This window comes from Trichechus manatus, unplaced genomic scaffold, assembly GCF_000243295.1.
Source record: "Trichechus manatus latirostris isolate Lorelei unplaced genomic scaffold, TriManLat1.0 scaffold00048, whole genome shotgun sequence".
Taxonomy (NCBI): Eukaryota; Metazoa; Chordata; class Mammalia; order Sirenia; family Trichechidae; genus Trichechus; species Trichechus manatus.
Window position 1 is genome coordinate 6,351,768 of NW_004443984.1, and position 26,532 is coordinate 6,378,299.

At 37.1% G+C, this 26,532-nt stretch overlaps 1 protein-coding gene across 5 annotated transcripts in view; it reads left to right on the forward strand.

The window, feature by feature from the left end:
* Positions 1-1,613: 1,613 nt before the first annotated feature.
* Positions 1,614-26,532, forward strand: part of HNRNPR (heterogeneous nuclear ribonucleoprotein R) — a 34,843-nt gene continuing 9,924 nt past the window's right edge. For 2 of the 5 annotated variants that reach the window (XM_023732114.1, XM_004377138.3), the window contains exons 1-7: positions 1,630-1,738; positions 4,900-5,065; positions 7,349-7,467; positions 8,090-8,197; positions 11,169-11,282; positions 22,400-22,576; positions 24,231-24,366. In XM_023732114.1, coding sequence (XP_023587882.1) covers positions 4,909-5,065; positions 7,349-7,467; positions 8,090-8,197; positions 11,169-11,282; positions 22,400-22,576; positions 24,231-24,366 — 811 coding nt within the window. In that variant the 5' untranslated portion in view covers positions 1,630-1,738; positions 4,900-4,908. Of the gene's footprint in view, positions 1,739-4,896; positions 5,066-7,348; positions 7,468-8,089; positions 8,198-11,168; positions 11,283-22,399; positions 22,577-24,230; positions 24,367-26,532 lie in introns of all 5 variants that reach the window. The other 3 variants (XM_023732113.1, XM_023732115.1, XM_012555762.2) reach the window with 3 other exon arrangements.

Below are 26,532 nucleotides of genomic sequence, written 5' to 3' on the forward strand. Positions count from 1 at the left end.
TAGGGCCACCTACTGCCAAGAAAACCCTGTGAAGGGGTTCTACTCTGTAACACGTGGGGTCTCCATGAGTTGGAATAAACTCGTGGACAACTAACAACAACTCTTAACACAATGATATGGTGCAAAAGTTAAGAACCCTTGAGCCACAGATAGATTTACGTGAAGCTAATAATGTTTAAAAGAGCCCTAGTGGCACAATAGTTAAGCGCTGCGTTGCTAACTGAAAGGTTGGCGGTTTGAACCCACCAGCTGCTCAGCAGGAGTAAGATGTGGCAGTCTGCTTCCATAAAGATTACAGCCTTGAAAACCCTATGGGGCAGTTCTACTGTCCTATAGATTCGCTATGAGTCTGAATTGACTTGAGGGCAGTGGGTAACAAAGTTTAAGCTTCCGAGTCCCTCACTTTTACAAACATGTGCTTCCAAGACTTCTCCTAAATTTGCCATTTTATATTACTTAAAATTCCAACATTTGTATACGTTTTATGCCCCGTAACACAAAAACTGCAGCATTTAGCTCGGTACTGAGCACATATTCGATTTTCAATAATTAATTTTTCATTGATAGGTTCTGGGAAATTTAAATGATCCTCGAGTGTATCACGCAATCCCTGCAGACACTGCTTGACCTCCTCCACTCCTTAAGAGGAATGGGGCTTTAGAAGTTGGGACAGGCAAGGAAGCTCTGACTCTACAGAAGCTTGGACGGTTTTTGTGGAAGGAGACAAGTTCAGACTAAGGCGAGGGCAAGAACCAAACCGTAGGGGTGGAAAGTGAGAAATAGGTTTAGGAATAACGGGAATAAGTCTCCAATGGGACTGCTCTTTTGGCTTCTTAGATGCATATATCTGCCTTATCTACTTTATGGATATTAATTAGCTCCAGACCCCATGAGAAAAATGTCGCTGGTCTATCTTTTGTGCTTGACATTGTAATGCCTTTAGCGGTTTCTCTCAAATTCTGAGCCACCAATGATATGGGTAAGGGAGCAAAAGAGGCAAAGAGGCAGTTTTCTGATCATTACAGGGGATGATTTTCTATATAAAATTCTCTTGCAAAATGACGAGCCCAATCACCCTTAAACTGTATTCTACCTAGAGCCAAAAAGATGACCTAGACAGAAGCCCGAACGCGTGGCGATGGGCGTGTCTGGGGCGAACGCCAGCAGCGGCGCGAGGATTAGAGAGCGATGCGACACCGGCGAAAGGGCGGGAGGACCTTAGCGGAGCGAGGCCGGCGCGGACGGTAGGGGGCGGGGTTCCGGAGGCGGCCACGCGGGGCAAGGCCTAGGTTGTCTGCCTCTCTTCGGCAGCAGAGGAGGAGGGAGGAGCCTCAGGCACCCTAGGCTTGGTGCTCCGCAGCCTCGCGGCCACCAGGGGCTTCCACCATAGACCCCTTTGTGTGCCTGCCCCCGCCCCGGAGGCGCCCCAGCCAGCGGCGCTGAGTACCCTCATTGGCTCAGCCGACGGCTTCACTGATTGGTTCTCGAGTCGTCCGGCTAAAGTTCGCTTCTCCTCGCTGTTATTGGTCGCCTGAGTTGCCTCTCAGGCCGACACGCGATGTGATTGCCTGGCAGCTCGGAGTCCCTGGAAGCAGTTCCGGGAAACCCCGCGTGCTGCCGGGATCGCGTCTCTGTCCATGAGTGGGGGAGGGGGTGGCGCGCGCGCCATTTCTAGTCGTTTTCAAAGCGCCTCGCGCTGATTCTCACGGGCCCGGCCGCCGGCCCCTGCTCTGCCCTGGTGAGTCTCGCGCCGGCCCGTGGGGGGAGGGGCCGGGAGCCCCGATCCGACCCGACATGGCCTGCCGGGACTCGGCGCCATGTCCCCTATTTCGTTTTCGCTCCGAGGCCCTGGGGTGGGGGTGGGGATGGGCTGGGGGCGGCTTCGGCCTCGTCCGGGAGAGCTGCTGTGGGCCTAGCCCTTCTGAGGCTCCTCCTTGACTTCGCTCATCCTCCTCCAACCACCGTCCCACGGTGCGGCCTGCCGGGCGCAGTCTGTACGTCCTGTCGAGTCGGCCGCGCTTTTCCCGCCTCCGTCCGCCGCTCCATGCGGCCGAGTCCCGCGAAGGGCCTGAGGCGTCCGCGGCTACATCGCCTTTCCCGGCCGGAGCCACTTTGCTCCGGTCTTAGCCGGCCTAGCCGCGAGTGGGCTGTGTTGTTGATATTTGGGACAGGCTTGAGGGGGTGGGGTGGGCAGCGGGCGGGATGCAAATCCCGGGGTTACCTGAGCCAGGAGAAAACTTGTGTGAGCAGAAGCTGAAAGGCCGGTTTGTGTGGGAAGCGTCTCCCCTCCCCCATCCTGCATGCTGTGAACCGAGATTTGAAGGAAAAAATGACTACTAGAGGCCATAAAACTTAGGCTACAGGCGGCGCCTAAGATATGTAATTCTAAGAATGTCATAGGCGCACTAAATTGGAAAGGCGATTCTTTTTCTTATACGGTAGTAACCGTGTTGCCAAAACTTAAAAATTGAAGCCAAGCGGTTCTTGAAAGGTTCAGTCCTCTCATACTACCTGTTTGAGACTTCTCCTATTCTCAAGAGGCTGAATTTATGTTCTCATGAGTCAGACAAGCGCTTGATACTCCTAAGCCGTGAGATAACCGTTAGTTTCCATTTATTTCGCTAGTTCTTTTAAAGCTCGTCTCTTAATATGAAGAATTTGCACAGAGATGTTCAGAAAAAGTCAGAGAGGGTTTAGTGCTGAATTTCCAAATCTCCCAGCAGCCCTTTTAAATCTTATTTTAATTTCTACTTTTTGCAACAATATTTAGATCCAGTGACTCCAGTCAAATTAGTGTATTTGCTGCATCCAGAAATATGGTTTGGCTGTGTGGCATTATGTTGAATTGACACAAGAGTTTTAAATGGTCTCATACAATATAAAAGTCTTTTTTAAGTGAGCACTTCGTATTTGGCTTGAAGAGAGGTTTTTCCTTGATCTGAAAGGTTTAATTTTCTGGAATCTAATTATAGTATTTTTTGTTAAAGTTTACAAAAACTTTTTGAAAATTATTTCAACCAGTTTCAGTATCAACTTGTAGAGCCTTTGCAATTAAATAGTCATAAATATTTCTGTCTTGTGCTTAATACACAATATGTCTTTTTTGCTTTACACATACTTTTAAAACAATACAACCTTAACAGATGTTCCCTGAATTTTTTTCTGTTAATAGTATTAATAGTATTCCAAGGTGCAGTGCTATAAGATCTTGTGATACTGAGAACTTTTGAGTTCTGATGATCTTACGGTTGTATTTGGGAGTGGGGGAGCATGGGAAGACAACTATATTTTCACAAAGATTTTGGACTTCAGGATGCATCTTTGTATTAATTAGTAAACGTATTCATCTTACATGATAAGTAGTAAGCAGTTTCTTGATAAAAAGTGTGCAATTTTGAATGTTTTCGTTTTTACTAGTTCATCAAAATTTGAGGCTTGTCTTGAGGAACAATTTGTCCATTCAGAGTTTAACCACAAAGTCTGTGTCTGTATAGACATTAGAGGGCTAACAAATCTTATGTTTTGTAATCGTAAGAAGTCATGATATTGTTTATCTCATTTTTAGAGTAACTTTTTCTGCGTTTTCCTTTCTTCTTCCTCTTTATTACCTCCTTTACTCTTGGTCTTTCTCTTTCAATAACTTCAACTAAATACCAGTGGACATTGAAATGGATAGAAGTTGTTTTAAGTCAGAAAAACTGCACTGGTGCGTTTGCACAGTGTTTGCTATTTTGATAAGCAGTCTGGAAGTGTGGTTATCTTATGTGTTTTAGTGCTGCGTATTTCTTTATAGCTGACTAGCTATCTTGAGTTTCATCAAGGAAAGTAGGTTTTTTCCTGAGATCCACTTTCATGTTCATTTTGTGTTGCAGTGTCTTTATTCTGCTGCCTGATGTCTTCATTAAATTATAATTTCATCACAGACAAATGCCCTTTAACTTTAATTCTCTGTCTTCTGAGGCAGTGTAGAGACTGCCCTTGTACCGTTTTATTATTTTCTCTCTCTCTTCAGGAAGTTCGTTTTAGCATTACTTTAATGGCTGAACATACAACATTTTTGGTAGGGTTAACCCGAGAAATATGATCTAAGTTTATCCTAATTAGGTAATGTTTGTTGAAACTGTTTGAAAGAAGTTAGCCCTCCATTCTTCAAAATACTTTGCAGCTTTATTTTACTGAAATGAAAAATTCAACATGTACTTTTTTTTTTTTTTAAAGAAGTAACATCAACTATAGCTCACTTTTTATTTTCTGTGGACTTAAAACAATTGTTTAGCTTTTAATCTTGGTCATTTTTTCTTTTAAATCTGTGAATGGGAATAGCAAATTAATTTTAGAACAAAAATTAACAAGTTGTGTTATGTTTTAAGTGAGGTGGAGAAAACCCAAACCACCACCATATTGAACTAGAGACAACAGGGCATTTATTGGATTTGAAGCAGAGCTAGGAAAATTTGAAATCCTTAAACCTTGATTAAGTGGTCTGTGGGTGTTCATTTTGTTTGTAAACCAAACTTTTTAAAACTGTTTTAAGAATTGAGAGCTTGAGGGACTTTTAGGATTTTGTGGTGACTTGTTGATATGCTCACCAGGACACACAGCTGCTTTTGTTAATCAGCGATCCTATGATCAATAATAATCATCAATAAATTCAAGCCTTTATTTAACCAAGTGTACATGAAGTTTCTTAAAGATAAAATGCTTCCATGTACATTTTCTATGGTTTCACAGGATTATTATTGCAAATTTAGGTTAGCTACATCACAAAAGGCATAAAGTATTATTTGATAGAGGTTATTAGCAGCATGTATACAAATTAGTTTAGATAAATCATGCATTGTCCTACAAACTAGTTATTTCTGGCTTAATGTAATATAGCTCCTGAATTTTTTCCAGCAGCATAATAAAATGGCTAATCAGGTGAATGGTAATGCGGTACAGTTAAAAGAAGAGGAAGAACCAATGGATACTTCCAGTGTAACTCACACAGAACACTACAAGACACTGATAGAGGCAGGCCTCCCACAGAAGGTGGCAGAAAGACTTGATGAAATATTTCAGACAGGTATAATATGCATTTCTTGTTTCTGACTGGTTATGAAAGTGAGGGCAAACCACTTTGAATTTTATAGATTTTTAAGGTTAAATAATACTTATTGTTTCTGATATGTAGAGCTGAATGTTTGTTACTTTCCCTTCATTGAGGGCATACTGGGTTTGACTTTGATATTCTTATTTCATTATTTTGAAGACTCCTTAGTGTTGAATATACAGTCTTAGTTGTTTTCAGAATAGTACATCAATTTGTCTTAGATTTATCACCAATTAAAATGTATGTCTCAGCATACCAAATTTTGCATTTTTTCTTAATCTAAATCAGTCATCATTTTGCTTTTGCGTTTCTACTTTTAGCTTCTCAAAGTGATTGTTAAATCAGCTTGGGCCTGATTAGGTGGCATAATAAGAGGAATAGTTAGATGTATTGCCTGTAATGATAATAAATGTCAGACTCCTTAAGAGTTTGTGACCTGTCTAGTTTCTAATAGACAGTGATCCACATCTCTCAGTAATTGGAAGTGTTTGTTGTGTAACAGCTGCCTTTTTTTTTTAAATTCAAAAGTCCCATGGTTAAGTGCTTAAGCAAATTTGAACATCTTAATATGGTTGGTTGTTAAGTGGTTTGCAGTTTTAAAGAGGGAGAGAAATATTTACCCTTAGGGAGTGTTGTTCATAAATAAATGTGTCCTCCCCTTTTGGGGCCATAGATGGAAACTTTTCTTCCTCTGTGTTTGGTGTGCTTATCCAGATTCTGGGAGAGAGAATCGAATTGTCTCACATATGTGTCTTAAGTACAGTAGTAACAAAATACTAGTTTTTTTGGTCCTTAATTTTTTTTTTTTTTTTATTAAATCTGAGAAGCCTAGGATAATTTTAGACACTAAAATGACTTCTAAAAATAATTCCTGGGTGATGGTCCGATTTGAAAATCAGTCCTCAGGAACTTCGCTCTGACATTCTGCCATTGAGAATTGGCAGTGATCTGTTTAGAGATGCTCTCTTGTAGAGTGTTTTGTTATTGATAAGAGGCTGATGGTTTGGGTGTAGGTGTGGATTGGCAGTGGATTGATGGGTGTCCTGAGTTGTGGCTTTGGGGGGTGGTATGGAATATTCAAGTAAGGAAACTCCAATTATTTAGGCATGCTCATTTTGAGCTCTTAAATCACGGCAACATTTTTCTTATTATATAAGTAACTTTGCAAGTGGCATTATGTTTATTTAAAATTTATTTACTGTATGGAATAAAGTTTTTTTTTTTTGCTTTATCAAAACGGAGTCACTTGATGTTCATATGGATTTGGGGGATTGAATATGCCAACTATTTCCATTTTACATCAGATCAATTCTGAAATATATTCTTGTTTCTATATGTACATATCTATAGCTATAACACAAACTTAGACTGTTAAGAAATTATGTTTTAAACTTTAGAAGTTCTGTGTGCAGTTAAATATACTACATATATAGAATGCAGTGCATATATTTTCTATATAGTTTACTTGTAAGTCTTTAGTCAAGTCCTTAATGCCTTTTGGAAGAGATTGCCATTTTGACAGTCAGTGTTGTGAATGCCACAGCATCATTTAATCTTAGCTTGTCACCTCAGAAGAACAAAGAATGTTTTAAAGTATAACTTTCAGAATTGATTAATCAAGCTGCACTTGGATTTGAAGAAGAGTTTAAATTTTTGCCTTTCCGCATTCTGACTGCAGCAAAGTAGATGCTCAGATAAATACAATTCAGTTTATGTTTGGTGCTAAGAGGGAAAGCCTTTGACACTTAACTGGAGAGTGGAAAGAATTGTTTAGTAAAAGTGCTTGTTCCCCCACCTCTGTCTTGTTAGTTACACTTGAAATGAAGTTAGCAACAACTGGAGCAGACCATAATTTGAAGGTAGATCCTTGGGAAATACAGTATATTCTTACTACTCTAACATAAACCAGAATATAGTATATTAATGCTCAGTCTGTAGTACAATGTGTACTTAAAATTTAACTTCCAAGACTTACAACTTTTGGGGAGTGGGAAATGGGTTTAGGATTTTTATTTTTCTGTGGGATATGGGAATTGAAATTCTTGTTTATAGGTGTTGACATTTTGTCTTTTATTTTCATATTTGTACTCAGTCTTTCTACATAATACTGGTATAGCTGCGTTTATGCATATAGTTAAGTAAAAGTGTAATTTGTTATAGTATTGAATATAATAATTCTTGATTAAACATCGATAGGACAGTGTAGATTACCCCTTTTGTTGCAATAATGTTACTACTTTTCAATTTAATTTTTAGGATTGGTAGCTTATGTCGATCTTGATGAAAGAGCAATTGATGCTCTCAGGGAATTTAATGAAGAAGGAGCTCTGTCTGTACTACAGCAGTTCAAGGAGAGTGACTTATCCCATGTTCAGGTAAGGTCATTACTCAGAAATGTCTGAAAAATTAATGATCTGAAATTGTTTTGCTGTTACTTTTTTTCCTGTGAAGAAGTGATTTTTTTGTTTGTTTGCTTGTTTTTCACTGCCTCTGCTTCTTAAAAAAAAAAATGAGTTAAAAATACGCTACTAGCAAAGGTTGCAGAAGCACATGCATAAAGTAAAAGTCTCACCCCCCTCTTTGTGTAGTAACTTACTTTAAAAACTTAAAATGATTATTATTATTAGTTTTTTACATGTTAAACTTGCTCAGAGCCTTAACATTTTTTAGTTGTTTACCTGATCCTGTTTTATCTTGGAGGGAAATAATGTAGGTAGGAGGAATAGCTTGGGACTATCTGGCAAAGATAGCCTAGATCCAGTTAAATATCAACAAATGGAAGACTGTTTTCCCAGCATAGAAGGTAAGTTCCCTGAGGCCTTGACTGTCTTTTACTACTGTCTGCTCCAGTCTCTGGCATATAGCAATTATTTCGTTGAATGAATGGATGAGTAAATATTTTGTTAAAATTTTTTCCTCTGGGATTTAAGTTTAATTGTGTATTTGACTCTTCCAAGATTCCTGGTGACTCTTTTTTGAATTACTTGCCTGTTCTAGAACAAAAGTGCATTTTTATGTGGAGTTATGAAGACCTACAGGCAACGGGAGAAACAGGGGAGCAAGGTGCAAGAGTCCACAAAGGGCCCTGATGAAGCAAAGATCAAGGTAAAACTTGAGTTGGATAGTTTTAATGAAATTAAATTTAATGATTAGATAGAATGCTTCTTTTTAAATTTTTTTAGAGTTTTTACAGCTTTGAGGGTTTTTTTCTTGCTGTTTGTTTTTTAACCAGTATTCAAAAAATTAAATAACTTGGGGGAAATATCTTCTAGTTAGTACATGAGAATTAGAATCTTGGGGTAAACAGTCAAATTTATGTTTGATGAGAAACCTTAATGCAAACTCTTCCCTCCTTTTCTGTTTCATGAATGATAAGTATTTTATTGATACTTCCAATAGTAGTTTCTTGGATTGATCCAATAATATCTCTTTTTAAAAAGCTTTTGGTTCAGTTTCTTTCCACCTTGTTTTCTCTTAGTAAGGAAGTGTCATTAGTTAAAACTGTTCTCCTTTTAGTTTTCATTCACCTTTGTTATCCTCAGTTCCTTTATTTGTAAAATGGGGATAGTAGTAGTGCCAACACATGAGTTGTTCTGAGGACTAAATGAATTACGTATGTAAAGCAGTTAGAGACCTCTTGAAAGTGTTAAAAAGCAAAGATGTCACTTTGAGGTCTAAGGTGTGCCTGATCCAAGCCATGATGTTTTCAATTGCCTCATATGCATGCGAAAGCTGGATAATGAATAAGGAAGACTGAAGAAGAGTTGATGCCTTTGAATTATGGTGTTGGTGAAGAATATTGACTATACCGTGGGCTGTGAGAAGAGTGAACAAGTCTGTCTTGGAAAAAATACAGCCAGAGTGCTTCTTGGAAGTGAGGATGTCAAGACTTTGTCTCACATACTTGGGCATGTTATCAGGAGGGACCAGTCTCTGGAGAAGGACATAATGCTTGGTAAAGTAGAGGGTCAGCAAAAAAGAGGAAGACCCTCAAGGAGATGGATTGATACAATGGTTGCAACAATGGACTCAAGCATAACAACCATTGTGAGGATGGCGCAGGACTGGGCAGTATTTCGTTCTGTTGTACATGGGGTCGCTATGAGTTGGAACCAACTCGATGGCCCCTAACAGCAGCAACAATATCAAAACAGTTAGGATAGTGGCAGGAATGTAGTAATAACTATATAACATGAGCTCGTTATTATTATTACTATTATTATTTTGATACACTGTTTAAATGCTGAATATAGGGTTTTAGTGAAACACGAGTGAACCTAATTCCTTCATGAAATGGGTACTAATGACTATAGTATATGTGTGTATAGACTATAGGATTTTCACGTATTTAATTATTTTAAAGTTTTGTAAGAATGGAGTTTTGCCATTTTTCAGATGGGAGAAAGAGATACAAAAAAGCTCTATATAACCTAGTTGTATGACAGAAACTACAAGTTATAATTCCTGTCTGAAACGTAAACCAGTTGTGCTTTACTGGAGACATTAAATTAAATAACTGTTTCCAATTAAAAGGTCTATCACTGCAGTCTAACTGTGACCATTACTTAAGAATAAAATACTTATATATATATATGTATAACATATACAGATATTTTTAAATGTATATAGCAGGACTCCATGTGAGAATTCAGTTGAAAGAAGGGTTCCATTGTTAAAAAAAAAGTTTCTAGTGGTTTATAAATAATATGTAAATATGTAATATACATATGTATATTGCATATATTGCTGTGTTTAAAAGTAGGAGCAGCTCTGTTTGTGTGAAAGGTAGTAGATTGACAGGCCTAAGTTATCACTGTGGAGTCCGAGTTCCTCCAAATACGTTTTTGAAAACTGCTCAACTTGATGATATCTAAAATTTCCTGTTGCTCTGACATTGTACAATTTAAAAACACCTGAAGTGTAAAATACTTCCCTTTCTAGGTAGATTGCACTTCCTTGTTTTCTATTACTAGATTGTTGTCTTTTGTTCTGTAGGCCTTTCGTCTAAATATTGCTTCAGTTATAATACAAACTCCTTGAGTGCAAGGAGATTATCTTCTTTTGTATGATTCTTCATAATACCTAATGTAATGTTGTGAGGAGAGTCAGTAATCAGAAGACACAGGTTCTATTTATTTTTTGAAATCTACGTGTACTCATTTGGTAATTGCCAAATATTTTGAGTCAGTTCTGTGTGAGAAATGTTTCATTTCTTAAGGAACTTATGGTGTAGCAGGAGTATGAAACAAGGATCAAACAAAGGTTAAATTATGAAACTTCAGGTACAAAGAAAGAGTATGTGAGTAATAGTAAATGGTAAAAGCTACATGAAGGAGTTTGGTTTTTGTACTGGTTTTTGAAGGATAGAGAACATTTTATCTGAGAAGAATCACTGGTGGAAATAAGTATGGTATGTAAAGGGGACAAGTAAGGAGAAAGGTCTAATTGAAATAGTTGTTGTGTGCCATCACGTCGATTCCGACTCATAGCAACCCTATATAACCCTGTAATGACCTAGGATTTCCTAGCCTGCAAATTTTACGGGAGCAGAACACCAGGTCTTTTCTCTGAGCAGCCGCTGGTGGGTTCTAACTGCTAATCTTTCGATTAGCAGCTAGCTGAGTGCTTAACCATTCACTACCAAGGCTTCTAATTGAAGTAGAACCTAAACCAAACCCATTGCTTTCAAGTCAGTTCTGACTCATGGTGACCCTGTAGGAGAGAGTAGAACTACCACACAAAATTGAAGTAGGAGGGGTACAAAATGAAGAATACTATAGTACATAAGTATGAATAGGTAGCGTGGGGTCAGTTTGTGTAGAACTTTTAATAATCGTTGGCCTATTTTTAAATTCTTATAACAAAAAAGTGATCTGTCCTGAGACACTTCGTTTGTCTATAACTTAAATGTGTAGAAAGGAATAGTAAAAATAAAGTGGGAGGGACACGTGTGTGCAGAACCAGTGTTCATTTTGACATTTTTTCAGCCTTACATTGGGGTACCTTTTGGAAAGGATTACTATTACTGATTGTATTGATTTAATATTCCAGTATAATCAGATGTGATTATCTTTAGGCCTTGCTTGAGAGGACTGGTTATACTCTGGATGTAACCACAGGACAGAGGAAGTATGGTGGTCCTCCACCAGACAGTGTGTACTCTGGCGTACAGCCTGGGATTGGCACAGAGGTAAGTGTTCTTCAGCTGTTTGCCAAAATCCTTACAGTTTATGAACTTTTCTGTCTGTTGTATGATGGGGAAAATGTATGATTTCTTTCAAAGTGTAGCAGTTGTTACTATTATTTTGGGTACCCGTCTGTGTTCTGCTGCTGTCATGAGCAAGGATAATCATGTGTCTGGTAGATACCTGAGCATCTTATAAAGGAATTCAGGGTTCTTGGAACTGGTTGCTACAACTATGCTACTAGTAACGTGCTATTTTAGATGCTTGGTAAAGTTAGGGAGAAGTGATTCATTTATTCTGTCCTTTTTTATGTCTGTAAATTTGAACTGTGGTTGTCATCCCTCCATTCCCTGTCCCCGTCTCCCAGGAAAATTACACTGAAGGTACTCATTATTTACTGAGAGTTATTGATGGGAGGGGGGTGCACAAGAGACGGATGTGGAATCAGATAAAAGGTTAAGCACATTGGTCTGTATTTGAACAAAGAAGCAACTCCTTCTCCATTTCTGCCTTCATAAAGATTTCTCCATATGCCTGTATGCTAGCCTGTTCTAATCCTTTAAATGGAGAAAACTATGTGCCAAAATAGGACTCGGCTGCTAACCGAAAGGTTGGCGATTTGAACCCACCCAGCAGCTCTGTGGGAGAAAGACCTGGCGGTATGTTCCCATTACGATACAGCCTAGAAAACTCTATGGGGCAGTTCTGCTGTGTCACATGGGGTCGCTATGAGTCCAAAATTGAGTTGATGGCATCTAATAACAACATGTGCCAAAATAAAAGCTCTGTTACAACAGGAACCTTTTCTGTTTTGGTGTCTCCACTGTGTATCTTCAGTGCCTAGCAAATGCTAGGAATATAGACACACAATATTCGATGAACAATTGATTGTGGTCTTCTTTAAAAACTGAAATTATAGCCTTGTAACTTAAAATCTCAACTACATTGAATGGTAGTTTTATAGAACTTTATTTAAAGCAAAGTGATACGGGGTGGCTTCCTTAGATGATGATGCCAGTTAAATATTTAGGTGGTATATTATGTAGCTTTTATTTTTATTAGAGTTTTAAGAAGTTGTAAGAAGTCTACTCAAACTCCTGATTGAGTAACTTTACAACAAACTGTAGTGTCTTATTGAGACTGTTATAAGTGACACCCTCCTAAAAACTAAAGCTTTTCTGGTAACCAAAAGCAGAGATGATTATGTTTAGTTTGTGATTGGATAAACAAAGTTGTCATCATTTAACATAACTTTAGATCTGTGTCAGAACTAATTCTAGCTTTATGTTCTTTCTATGTAAGTGGAATTTATATTCATTGGTCTTTGTTCCTACAACTTCTTTTTATCATTATTATAGTCAATATTTTATTTCTTAATATTTAGCATTATTAAAAGGGGCTCTAAGCATTTTATTTTTCATGATACCTGAATCAGCTAGGTATAATTATTTTGAGTTTCTTAAAAATTAACCTAAATTATTTAATGTTATATAATTATTGATACAGTTGGAATTGAGATGTTGAGCCATCTATAATGACATTTTCATGAACAAATGTCAATGAAACTTAATGAACAAGTGAATAATATTTTAGTCGTGTTTCACTTTTGTGTCCTCAGTAACCTCTCCCCACATTCCTCATCTTTGATGTCGTACATCTATTATGAACCCTTTTGAATCTACATTTATATTTCTTTTAGTTCTTAAACAATACAGAAATATGATGCAACTTTCTTACTTGAACTTTTACAGCATGTGTATTTTTCTAATGGTTTTAAACTTTGTTTTTAGCATCAGAATTTTTTTTATCATAGCTCCCACATATAAATTGAATAGCTAAAACATGGAACTGCACCTTTGGCTTTCTCTTATTTTTGAGGCAGTTCCTAAAACAACTCCAAGACCAGAACAGTTTGGAAACCAGTGATCAGTAGCATACCATTCAACATGTGATATCCTTGTTAGTATTACATTTATCTTAGTCTTGTTTCTCCAATAGTTAAAAAACCCTAGGAGTAAGAATTAAGTCTTTATAATAATTTTATATTCTTCACAAAGTTCAATACAGAGTCTGGTGCAAAATTAGTTTGGTTGTATCTATTTCATCTGACTCCCTGAGTGGTGCCAATGGTTAAGTGCTCAACGACTAGCTGAAATGTTGGCTGTTGGAATCCACAAGAGGTTACTCAGAAGACAGGCCTGGCAATCTGCTTCTGTAAGGTCACAGCCTTGAAAACCCTGTGGAGCAGTTCTACTCTGCACACATGGAGTTGCCATGAATTGGAATTGACTTGACAACTGACAGCATCTATTTCGTAATAATTACAGAAGAGAACTTTTTTTAGCCCATTAGAGTAGTTTCATTAATGAGCTTGTTAATGAAGACTTGTTTTATCTTTATATAGATAAGGAGTTTGCTAGTATTATAAGTAAGATTTCACTGGAGGCATTTGAACAATAGGATAAACTGTTTTAAGTATCCAATTAAAAACAAATAGTTGGTATGCTAATTGTAAAGGAAGCATACATTTTCTCGTGTTGCATTGCCTCTTTAGGAGAAAGATGCATTTTCCTAAATTATATGTTAGATGTCATTACATATGGCAGATTTGGTTGCAGCAAAATCCCTATAATGAGAATACCAGCCTAAGCTCCTAAGAAGCAGGTTGCTACAACAGAATCTCAGTGTAAACTTGGGATTCCTCCTATAAAGCTAGATTTCATGAGATTTGGCCTACATTTAATAAAATTTAAATTTTTGGAAAGTCAGAAAAAATAGGTTTTTAATGTACTGGATTACTGAAAGATTTAATAAGTAAATTTTAATTGGTGTCATTTAAAAAATTTTATTCCCCATGCAGAAACTTATACATACATTGTTATGTGACTCTAATTGCTCTCCCCATACTGTGACAGCACACGCCTCGTTTCCACCCCTGATTCCCCATGTCCATTCAACCAGCTCCTAACCCTCTCTGCCTTCTCATCTCACCTCTGGACAGAAGCTGCCCAGTTATTCTCTTGTGTCTACTTGAGCTAAGAGGCACATTCCTCACGAGTATCACTTTATGTCCCACAGTCCAGTCCAACCCCTGTCTGAAGAGTTGGCCTCAGAAATTGTTTTAGTTCTGGGCAGATAGAGAATCCAGGGGCCGTGCCTTCTGGGGTTCCTCCAACCTCAGTCAGACCATTAAGCCTGGTCTTCTTACTAGAAATTTGAGTTCTGCACCCCACCTTTCTCCTGCTCCGTCCCGGACTCCCTGTTGTGTTCCATGTTAGAGCGGTCATTGGTGGTAGCCGGGCAGCATCTAGTTCTTCTGATCTCAGGCTGATGAAGTCTCTGGTTTATGTGGCCCTTTCTGTCTCTTGGGCTAATACTTTTCTGTGTCTTTGGTGTTCTTCATTCTCCTTTCCTCCAGGTGGTTGGGACCAATTGGTGCATCTTAGATGGCTGCTTGCAAGCTTTTAAGACTAATTGGTGTCATTTTTGATGTGAGTTTTTGATTTTTCTCTAATGTTTTATTACAGTCATTAAAGGCTGTTTGAACTCTTGATTCAGGAAGTTGAAATAAGGGTCAGTGCCTGTGACTGGGAGTATTAAAATTAAGTTATAAGGACTATGAGGTTTCATCTTTAGATAAAATCTACCGTAAATTAACGCTATAAATGAGCAGTCTTTAACAGACATTGTTGCTAAACGTTGTCCTGAAGCAAGAAATAGATATGAATAAAAAAACTCATTGCCATCAAGTCATTTCTGACTCATAGCGACCCTATAGGACAGAATAGAACTGCCCCATAGGGTTTCCAAGGCTTTACAGAAGCAAATCGTCACATCTTTGTTCCGAGGAGCAGCTGGGTGGGTTCAAACTGCCATCCTTTCAGTTAGCAGCTGCGGGGTTAACCACTATGCCCTCAGGGCCCCTTATGCAAGAATTCCAAAAAAAAAACCCATTGCTGTCAAGTCGATTCTGACTCACAGTGACCCTATGGGACAGAGTAGAACTGCACCATAGGGTTTCCAAGGCTGTAGTCTTTACAGAAACAGATTGCCACATCTTTGTTTTGCAGGGCAGCTGGTGGATTCAAATTGTCGACCTTCTGGTTAGCAGTAAGCTCTTAACCACTGAGCCACCAGGGCTTGCTATACAAGAATACAAAAAAAAAAAAAAACCCAACTCAGGACAGAGTAGATCTGCCCCATAGGGTTTCCAAGGAGTGGCTGGTGGATTTGAACTGCTGAACTTTTGGTTAGCAGGCGTAGCTCTTAACTCCTGTGCCACCAGGGCTCCTATACAAGAATAACCAGAAACCAAACTTGTTGCAGTTGAGAGTCGATTCCGACTCATAGAGACCCTATAGGACAGGGTAGAACTGCCCCATAGGGTTTCCAAGGAGCGGCTGGTGGATTCGAACTGCCAGTCTTTTGGTTAGCAGCTGGGCTCTTAACCACTATGCCACCAGGGCGTCATACAAGAATAGTAGGTATTAATTTTAAAATGCATATTTTTAGTGTACTTAGGCTTTCAGACCTAGTTTAGTTACAGTATTTTTATATTTTCCAGCTAGTATTGTAAATCTGTTTTGGGAAGCAAGTTCTGTTCTTGTTTTTTATTTTATTTTTTTGTTGTTGAGAATATACACGGCATAACATACACCAGTTTAACAATTTCTACATGTACAATTCAGTGACATTGATTACATTTTTCAAGTTGTGTAACCATTCTCTCCTTTTCTGAATGGTTCCTTCCCATTAACATAAATTCACTGCCCCCTAAGTTTCCTATCTAACCTGTTGATTTGCTATTGTCAGTTTTGATCCCGTATAGATAGTTCTTAAAAGAGCACAGTGGTCAAGGCAGATGTTCTTTAGTAGTTCAGCTAAACTGTTTAGTTTTAAGAAGACTTCAGGGGATGTTTTTTAAGGTGCAAGTTTTGTTTTATTTTGTTGCCATTAATGTAAATGTAATATCCATGGTAGCCATGGCTATATAACAAATTCTTATTTGTTTGATGTTCTCTGGAGGAATTAAAAGGAAATGGTAGGTAGAGATCTAATTTGGTTTATTAACTAATGGCTATTACAGAACCACTGCATTTCAGAGACTTAAAAGTATATGACTGTAGCATTTGAATTGAATTATATATAAGGAGAAACTGATATGTTTGCAAAATAGCAAATTTAAGTAGCAGTTGGGTAATGGAAGAACCCTAGTGGATACCTAAGAGACTGTTCAGCAGCCTGATTCCTTCTATTGATCCTATCCCTTCTCCTTTCTAAAGGGCTTTCTCTATTACTATTAAAGTATTCAGTGCATGGATAGTAGGCAGCCAGGCCTTTTTCCAAGCCTTGATAGTGAGCAAAAAAATAATTGTTGTTAGGGTGTTCACAGAATTCTGTTGATTCTGGAGGAGGAGGGTTACCTGCAGATGACTAAGTGCTTATTCTTAACAGCTTTTATGCAGCCAGAATGACTCAGGGTCCAACAAGTTAATAAAAGAAAAATACTTCTATTTTGTTTTAGTTATTTAAAAAGGAAGCTTAAAAACTTAAAAGGAGTGATGCTCATTAATTTGTTTTTGAGTGCTGTTTCTTTTTTAGCCATCTTAAATTATTTTTTAAGTCCCAAGTTAAATTGATCTTGAAATGAAACCATCTTCTGTTCTTTAGATAAACAAGTATTTTTGATATATGGCCTTTTTTTTTAATGCACCCCAGTGATTATAATATTGGGAGCTTTATTGACCACAGATTTGTTGATGTTTCTTCTGGAGTAAAACACAGTATTCTTATGGAAAATCTGTAAGTTGGTCTTTTAGCATTCAAATAATACTTTAAAGTCTGAGGAGCTTGAGCTTATGAATTCTTTCTAGAAAATGATTATTAAATCTTTAAATTACCTTTCCTGAAAATACAGATTTTTCACTTTAGGTTTGCTTAATGAGGCAGTCCTGTCTGATTCTAAAAATATATGCACAAGTGTTCTGTAAGTAGTATATCAATATATATTTTCATTTTGCCACTCTGTGTGCTTTTTCTTTGCTTTACATGTGTCTCTAATGGGTAGGGAGAAACTGGTTGGGTAGGGAGAAAATACGGATGGTTGAGAGGTGTAATTATTAATCACTATTGTACTATGTTAATAGAAACGATATAAAACGGAACTTCCCAGAACAGTTTAAAATACTTGAATATTCAAGTATTCAAGTTAAACATATTCAAGTTAAAAAATACTATCATCAGACTAGGCCAGAGAGATTAGCTGCACCTAAAAATACATTTCAGAGTTAATACCAATTATTCTCGTGTATTTCCTGTCTTGGTACATCTTATCAGTAGCTTTCTTTTACTGCTGTCCTCTTTTAATGAGCACTCACTTTTAGGGTTGACAGTACAGGATGGTATAGTTGATACTAATGAGAGGTGATCAGATTCTGGATATTTTGAAGGCAGATCTAACAGGATTTGTTGACAGATTGAATATGGGGTAGGAGAGAGAAGATTGAGGATGACTTCAAGGTTTTTTACTTGAACAGCTGGAAGGATGGAGTTTCCATTTACTGAAATGAAGGAGGCTGGGGAGGAGCAAGTTACTATGGCTGAAAAACAGTAGTTCAGTTCTGGACATGTTAGGAGTTAGATACCTCTTGGTTGTCCAAGTGGAGCTATTGAGTAAGCAGTTGCTTATATGAGCTGGCGTTCAGGGGGAGCGTTCTGGCTGGAGATTATAGATGTGGGAGGCATCAGTATCTAGATGGTGTTTAAAAACCACGAGTTTAGATACAGTCACCAAGGGAATGTGTGTAGTTGTATGTAGATAAAGATCTGAGATCTGAGCCCTGCAGCCCTCATCATTTAGAGGTTGGGTAGATGAAAAAGAACCAGCAAAGAAGACTGAAAAGAAGGAGCCAATGAGGTAGGAGAAAAACCAGGAGTGTGGTGTCCTAAAGTCAAGTGAAGAAAAGTTTCACAAGAAAGAGGGGTTGGTTAATTACATCAAACTTTCCAAGTAAGAGGAGGACTGAGAATTGACTCTTGGATGTGACAACATGGAGATTTTTAGTGACTTACCAGAATGGTGATGAAGGCCAGATTTGGAAGATTCAAGAAGGAATGGGAATAGAGGAATTTGAAACAGCAAGTATATGTATCTCTTTTGAGTAATTTTGCTAAAGGGTAGAGAAATGGAGCAGTAGCTGGAAGAAGTTGTAGGGGAAAGGTATATTTTAAATTTGCGGGGAGGAATTATAACATGTATATACAGCTAATGGGAATAACCTAGTATAAAGGGGAAACTTTGTGATATAGTAGAGTTGTTGCTGAAGTAAGTATCATTGAGTAGGAGAGAAGGGATGGGGCCTAGTGCACAAATTAACAGTATGAGTTAGACGCTCATCCATTCATTCATACATTCATTCAAAGATAAATAGCTGTGATGTCCCAGGCACTGTGTTCAGTGCTGGGAATAAAATGAGGAATAAGACATGAGCTTTCTACTCATGTGGAAACTGAACCCTCTTGCTGTTGTTATTCCCAGATAAGGAAATTGAATCTCACTGATTAAGAAACTTGCTAAAGGTAACTAAAAAGTAAATTTGAATCCAACACAACCTGAAACTCATTATTTCTTACCTTCCCCTACCTTTATTGCTGTTACCCTACACTAAGCCACCATCATATCTTGCCTTGATTGCCTTGTTAACCTCACTGGTTAGTCCATTTCTCCCATACAATTCATTCTTCACTCAGCTGCCAGGATGTTGATTTTAGAACATAAGTGACACCTAGTCACTGGTGTGCTCAAAACCCTCCAGTGGCTTCCCACATCTGGAGTAAAAATCAAACTTATATCCATAACCTAACAAGCTGGTTCCTATCTCTCTTTTCCACCACTGTCTTCTGTGGACCTTCCATTCCAGTCACTGGCCTATTTGTTGTTCCTCAGATATGTCCAGCGTATTCCCATCTCATGGTCTTTTGTACTTGTTCCCTCTGCTCGGAATGCTCTTTTGCTCCAATTTCTGCTTAATTTTCTCTTCCTTAGGTCTCAGTTCAAATTTAGCATCCTCAGGGAGGCCCTCCTAGTTAAAACCCCTTCCTTGTTACTACTCCCTGTCCCTGCTTTTATTTTTCTTTCTAGCATTTAACACCTAAAATTGTACTCTGTTTATTTTCTTGATCTTTTTTTTGGGGGGGGGGGTCTGTCTCTTTTAGTAGAATATAAACCTGAAGGCCTAGATCTTGTCTGTGGTAAGTAGTGTATCTTTAGAACCTAGAAAAGTACATGGCACGTAAGCCTAAAATATATGTGATAGTCTTCCTGAAAGGTTTGGACAAGTCGTATGAGTAGGCAGGGAGGCATTTGTCAGTATATGCTAGGCATTATGCAGTGGAGCAACTTCAAGTTGATACTTAAAAGGTTAATTAGTTATGGAGGGAGAGGGAAAATACCTGAGATTGTTTCTCTTTATAGTAGTATTATTTCTTCCATTATCTCGGAAAGCGATAAAGCAGAAATTATGTTCTTCCAAAGAGAAATGGGGAGAATCAGAAGCCAGTTGACAAGAATGGGTTTTAGTCATTTTGATTTTTGAAAAAAGAGAACATTGTTACAGAAGTATTATATTTTCATCATATAATATTTAGCAAATATAACTAAAGAAAAAAAAATAGAATTACCTGTGATTTGTCCATGCATTGATACTCACTCTTGGCATTATTTTGGTAAAATAGTCATCCTTTTCTATACATACATACATATTCAAGAAACAAAAATTGCAACCACAAGACTCATGGATTTTAGGTAAAATCAGGACAACCAAGAGGAATTGTTTAATAAGCAGTTGGAATATAGAATTAGATCTTGGGATGTAGATCTGAGAGATGGCTGTATAGTTGTAGGCTCTAAAAATAGAGTGAAGAATAGGAGATAGAGCCATAACTCTGGGAAACTCCCAGATTATTAGGTGGGTTAAAGAAGCACCATGCAGAGCATATAAAAGAAATAATTAAAGGTAAGACCAGATTAGTGAAGTGTTCTGAGTTAAACTGAAGGAAGAGAATTTTCCAGAAGGTAGCAGCACCAGTGTTAATGCTTGTACAGATGGCAGGGGAGGATGAGAACTGGGAAAGGCTTTTGAATTTGGTTATTAGAAATCCATTAGTGACATCTGTACACACAATTTAATGGAGTTAGAGAAAGAAGCCGATTTTAGGGAGTTAAAGAGAGCATAGATGCCAAGTGCTTTTCAGAATGAGTTTTCATGAGGTAGATGGTTCTGCAGGGATATCACTCAGATCACATACACAGTATCTTGTATCCCTAGTTGGGATGATGCCTTAGATGTCTTGTTTATACTTCTCTGTGGTGTCCATGTTGTTAGTTGCCTTTGAGTTTGCTCCGACTCATGGTGAGCCTACCATAACAGAATGAAACATCGCCCCTGCACCATCGCACAATCTTTGGTGTGTTTAAGCCCATTGTTACAGCCAACATGTCAGTCATGGAGGGTTTACCACATTTTTTGCTGACCCTCTACTTTACCAATTGTGGTGTTCTTTTATAGCAGTTGGTTTTTCCTGATGACATATCCAAAGTAAGGTACTAAGCATATAGTAGATACATTGAAAAGAATAGCTGTTGAGTAAATAGAACAGATATGGACCATGAGTTCACAAAACGTAACAGTGAAAACAAAGATGTGTAATATAGGCTAAAGTGAAGGAGGCTTTTTGGTACATATTTTGTTTTTTTTATGGGAGGTTTGGGCATGTTTGAAGACAGAGGAAGAAACTAACGGAAAGAAAAGAAGGTACGAAGCAAAAAGAGGAGAGTTTGAGAGTTGAAGGAATAAAGGTTTGTAATTATTTCCAGGAGGCAGTGAGACGAAATGGACTTAGGGTTATGGATTTACTCTTGGAAAAGGAGATAAATCTTTTCCTCTGAGGTATGGGAGAAGTGAGGGTAGATACTGAAAGTTTTTTTTACTGTGCTTTAGATGAAGGTTTACAGAGCAGATTAGTTTCTTATTAAACAATACACGTATTGAGAAGTTTTTAAGACTGAGAGGAAAGAATATGAGGAAACCAGTGAATGAGGATTAATTGTTGTGTGAAAATCATGCTAGGAATTCAAAAGAAGACTTAACATTTTACCAGGTGGCAGTGACAGTGAATCTGATTATTTTGGAAAGCATAGTCTGAAGACCACACAGCTGTTTGTAGAGCTTAACTTCAGAAAGTTAATATCCAGTGATAATTTTGGCATCTTTTGGATTGCTATTGTTCATTAGTTACCTAAGATGAAGGTTATTTTTCAGAATGTGAAATGTTTATGTGAGTGAGTTCCAACAGAAAATTTACCTGACATGGATTCTGTGTGGATTTCAAATGTTTTAACATAAAATAACATAAAAGATTGCTTTTAATGTTGCTGACATTGTGGAAGCTTGAAAAAATTACAATCTGATATTAAATTTACTGAGATTTTCTGATTGGTTAATTATATTTTATTGTATATTTTAATTTTACTTATTATATAATCTTATAATTAAAGATAGAGCACAGAGTCTTCAAACAGTGAAGAACTTTTTTAATACCTTAAAATTTAATATCCTGAAAGAGGAATAGATTGAAGCAGTATTCTGAAAAATATTGATGTTGCCTATTAAGTAGTAAAGATTTTAGAGTTGAGGAGAAAACTTGGGGAAGGACATGTCAATCTTTCATTCAGTTATTGTTTTTGTAAAAATGGCAGATATCCTATTTCCATGAAGACACATGCTCTTCTGTTTTTAAGAGAAAAAGACACATTATAACAATTCAAAATTTAGACTTGTTAGTATAATATTTGCACACTCTTGTTTAGTTTCAGTATAGAATAACGTTCTGTGGTGATGGCCCTAGTGTTGTTAGAATAAAAATTAGGGTTAGCTCCCTAAGTCAGCTGTAAGATTCAGCTAGCTAATCATATTTTCCCCATTGTCCAGACATACTTAACCATCTTTCTATTCTTTTTTTCTGTCCCTCTTCCTCTCCACCACCCAACAAAAAAAGAAGTTATGATTTATGGCTCTAAAATCAAATACTTATGTTGGGTTTCTAATGAAGAGTTTTATTTCAGGTTTTTGTAGGTAAGATACCAAGAGATTTATATGAGGATGAGTTGGTGCCCCTTTTTGAGAAGGCTGGTCCCATTTGGGATCTCCGTCTTATGATGGATCCACTGTCTGGTCAGAACAGAGGGTATGCTTTTATCACCTTCTGTGGAAAGGAAGCTGCACAGGAAGCTGTTAAACTGGTACGTGAATACTTGAGGAAGAAACCTCAATACGAAAATGTTTTAAGCTAATGATGTTTCATTTTCTTTAGTTTTTGCTTTTAATGTTTTTATATTGACTGAGTTGGTATGTAATCTTTGATTTATTTTTTTCTGCTTATAATAAAAGTGAAAATACCCAAGAATATATATTATATGGAAAGTCTTTCATAATTCTAATAAGTTATCCATTAGATTGATTAGTACTAAACATTTCACTGAATATTTGGCTTTTGCAGTTCTGTGTGTTGGTTTTATACAAAAAGGATATGAATTCTTAAAGTCTAATGGAAGTTGGAATGAATTCTGGGAAACATAATAGTGTGTGACAGCGGCTTTTAGACACAAGTCAGGAAATGGTTGTGCTTTTTATTTATTTATTTTTTTGCTTGGGGGCTTTTGTTTTATTTTTGCCTCAGCCTAATAATACAACTTATTTATTTTCTAAGTGTAGTTGTGTTCTTTTGTATCTTTGTTTTTTTTGTCTTTTTCTTTCCAGGCCCTTGGGTCCTCTATGTCTTTAACCTTTCTTTCCTCTTCTATTATTTTATAGCTAATCTTCTAGTAACTTCCTTTCTGTAGGGTCTTTTGCCCTTTATACTCACTTCAGAGTAGTAGTAGTAACAAACTTCTGGAAATTTAAGTGTATCTTCACTTCTACTGTACTAAGATACAACTAGTTCAGTAACTTAAAATAACAATATGATTGTTTTTAGGCTTCCTCTTTTGGCAGACATCTCAGGGCCTTATTAGTTTAGTACTAGTCTTTCTACAATGGATAACCTTCTCCATCAAGGCTTCTAGTTTCATTAGTGGTCTCTGAATTAGTTCCATTCCTAGCTTGGCCCAGATTTTCCTTTTTTTATTATGGACTTTTTCTTCCAACTTGTTTATTTAATTCTGAGACATTTTTCAAAGCTTCATTTCCTCTTTTTTGGCAATGTATGAATGATATATATATATATATATATATATTTTTTTTTTTTTAATAATCACGTATCTTTTAGTGAGTATCTTTTAATGGTAGGTAAAGCATAAAAAGCTAAAGTTTGTCATGGAAGTCATCACCACAATTATTTAAATAAAACATTTTTTATTATCATTTCATATAACTTTAAAAGTATTATGTTTGATATGCAGTTTAAAACTTTATATGTATATATTTAGAATTCTGTTTTTGTGTGGAATGTGCAATTCTTCTAAATTTCTTTTGCATTGATTAACTGTAGTTGTTGCTCTTTATATATTGTTGTTTTGCCTATCCGTGTCTAGTTTTATCCCCAAGGACCCTGAATGATCAGTCTCGTATACTTTTTCTGAAATTCTCTGGAAAGAAAGTTTAAGATAGGTAAAATTGAAATATGAAATAAGATATTAAAAAAAATAAATAAAGCAAATAACTTTGAGTCACTTACATATGGAGAAGCAGTGAAGATTAACAAAACCAAACTAAAATGAGAGACCGTAACAGTGAAGTTAAAAAATAAAACATTTATATTACAACAAGCATGAGAGAACTAGGCAAGTTCTTGAAGCAGGGAGTGCTGGGCCTTAAATTGTTGAATTTTTAAAATAAGATCAGTTGTCCTGAGTTTGGGGTGGTTGTGGGGTGTCTTTGTTTTTTTTTTCCTTGCAGTGTGACAGCTATGAAATTCGCCCTGGGAAACACCTTGGAGTGTGCATTTCTGTGGCAAACAACAGACTTTTTGTTGGATCAATTCCGAAGAATAAGACTAAAGAAAACATTCTGGAAGAATTCAGTAAAGTCACAGGTAAAACAAAATTGTATTTATAAATTAGTTTTGGAGAATCTGTTGTACTATTTTCTAAATGCAGAAAAGGAAGGGTGTTTGTTATATTAATCTTATTCAAATCTCCATTGTCTAAATTTTCTCCCTTCTGCTTTTTAGTGGTTTGGACTAAGCAAGTTCCCTCATATCCTCAACTTCTTGGAATAACCCCTTCACTTCTTTGCCTTAATTGAACCCTGGCTTTTGCTAGAGTTACACTCTGTAGCCCTCAAGCGAAGTCTTTCCCTCCACCCCCCTGACATTCAGTGTGTTTTAGAGCCAAGAGGGGTGAGGATTCTTATCCTCCTTCCTGTTACCTTGTCTAGACCAGATTTTTCATTCCAAACCCATGGAATTAATTGAGAAATGGATTTTATATCACAGCTCTACGTACGTTCATTTATAACATCTTTTGCTTTCCTGGTTTCACCTTCTCATTAATTGAAGATTTCTTCTAGCTCACAGTCTTTCTTTTCTGCCTCAAATTGACTTATTCTTAGTGCCTTTAATATCTGCGTGTATGAACCATGCAATACCTTTGTCTTCTAGCTCTTATGTCCACTTCATCTCCGGTTCTTTACTTCAGCTCCCCCACATCCAGATATGCTACTACCCATCATAACTGTGTTAGTCACATATCCCAACTGGCACAATTCTTTAACCTCATCACTTTTTATTACTCACCAGTTCCCTTTGGCGTCATATCCATTCATTTCTTCAGGAAATGTTTGTTCAGGTACCTGTTAAATTAGACATTGTGCTGTGCTGGGATACAATGGTGAATAGGAAGATGTGTTCTCTGCCCTTATATAGGTCCTACGTTTTGGGAAGAGAGCCAAAAAAAAAAAAAAAGTTAAATTTAAAAATTATGGTAAGCACTAAGGGGGAAATATAGGATATTTAGCTAGAGAATAGCTACTATCCCTGCTTTATATGTGATGGTCATGGGAGGTTTTTCTGAGTGGTGACATTTAATCCAAAACCTGAAGAATAAGGATGATGTAGCCATACAAAGAGCAAAGAGAAGTACATTCCAAGAGAGCAACATATGCCAAGTCTCTGAGACAAGAAAGAACTTAGTGTATTAAAGTAACTGAAAGAAGGCCAGTGTTGTTAAAAGGTAGAATTTAGGGGTAGAATTGTATGAGATGAGTTTCTAAAAGTAAGCAGGCCTTTTGTAGACCTTGTAAGGAATTTGGATTTTATTCTAGGTACAATGAGGAGGTAATTGAAGGTCTTAAGCAGGGAATAACATCTGATGCATGTTTGCAGAGTATTACTCCTAATACTGTGTGGATAATGGCTTGGAGAGGTTATCAAGAGTGGAAGCTCATATATTAGTTGAGGCTGTCATAGTAGATCAGATAGAAGATTGAACTTCAGTGGTAATGGTGGGATGGAAAGAAGTAGATGGGTTTGGAATTTGATAGGGGAAATGAACTAAAGGAGGAAATAAAGAATATAATGCCTCAATTCTTGTTGAACAGTATTATTTATTAGATATGAAAGTCAAGGAAAGGTAGACTTTGGGAGTGATGGTGCAGTTCTGGACATGTTAAATTTGAAATGTCTAAGAGGCATGTCAAGGAAGCAGTTAGACGCATCTGGAACTCAGAAATGTCTGGGCTAGGAATAAAGTCTAAGTATTTATAAGATTATAGATAGAATTTAAAAGTAGGAGCTGGGTGATCTTACCTAGGAAGAACATATATGGAAGAGGGCGCAGGACTAAGATCAGAGAGACACCAGTGTTTAGCGAACAGTTTCACTCTTGGTAAAAACAGTAACTTTATTTTTTTTTATTTGTAATCTACACACAGCAACACAAACAATATTTCCTTAATTTCTATTTGTACATACACTTCAGTGACATTGATTACATTCCAAGTTGTGCACCCATTTTCCCTCTTTTGCCAAACTATGCCACTACTGTTAACATACCTAAAAACAATAACTTTTAAGGTAGATCCAAAATCCAGGATTTTGTTGAATGTTTGTTCTCTTGGATTCATATTGATAATTTGGTCTTCAAAGTCCTTGATAGTGTTTTCATAAATTATAAGGTCATATTATAATTCTGTCAATCATTCTAAAGCCTTGTAGAATGTTAACATGTCAGGATACAGTAGTTAGACCTTCTCTTATATG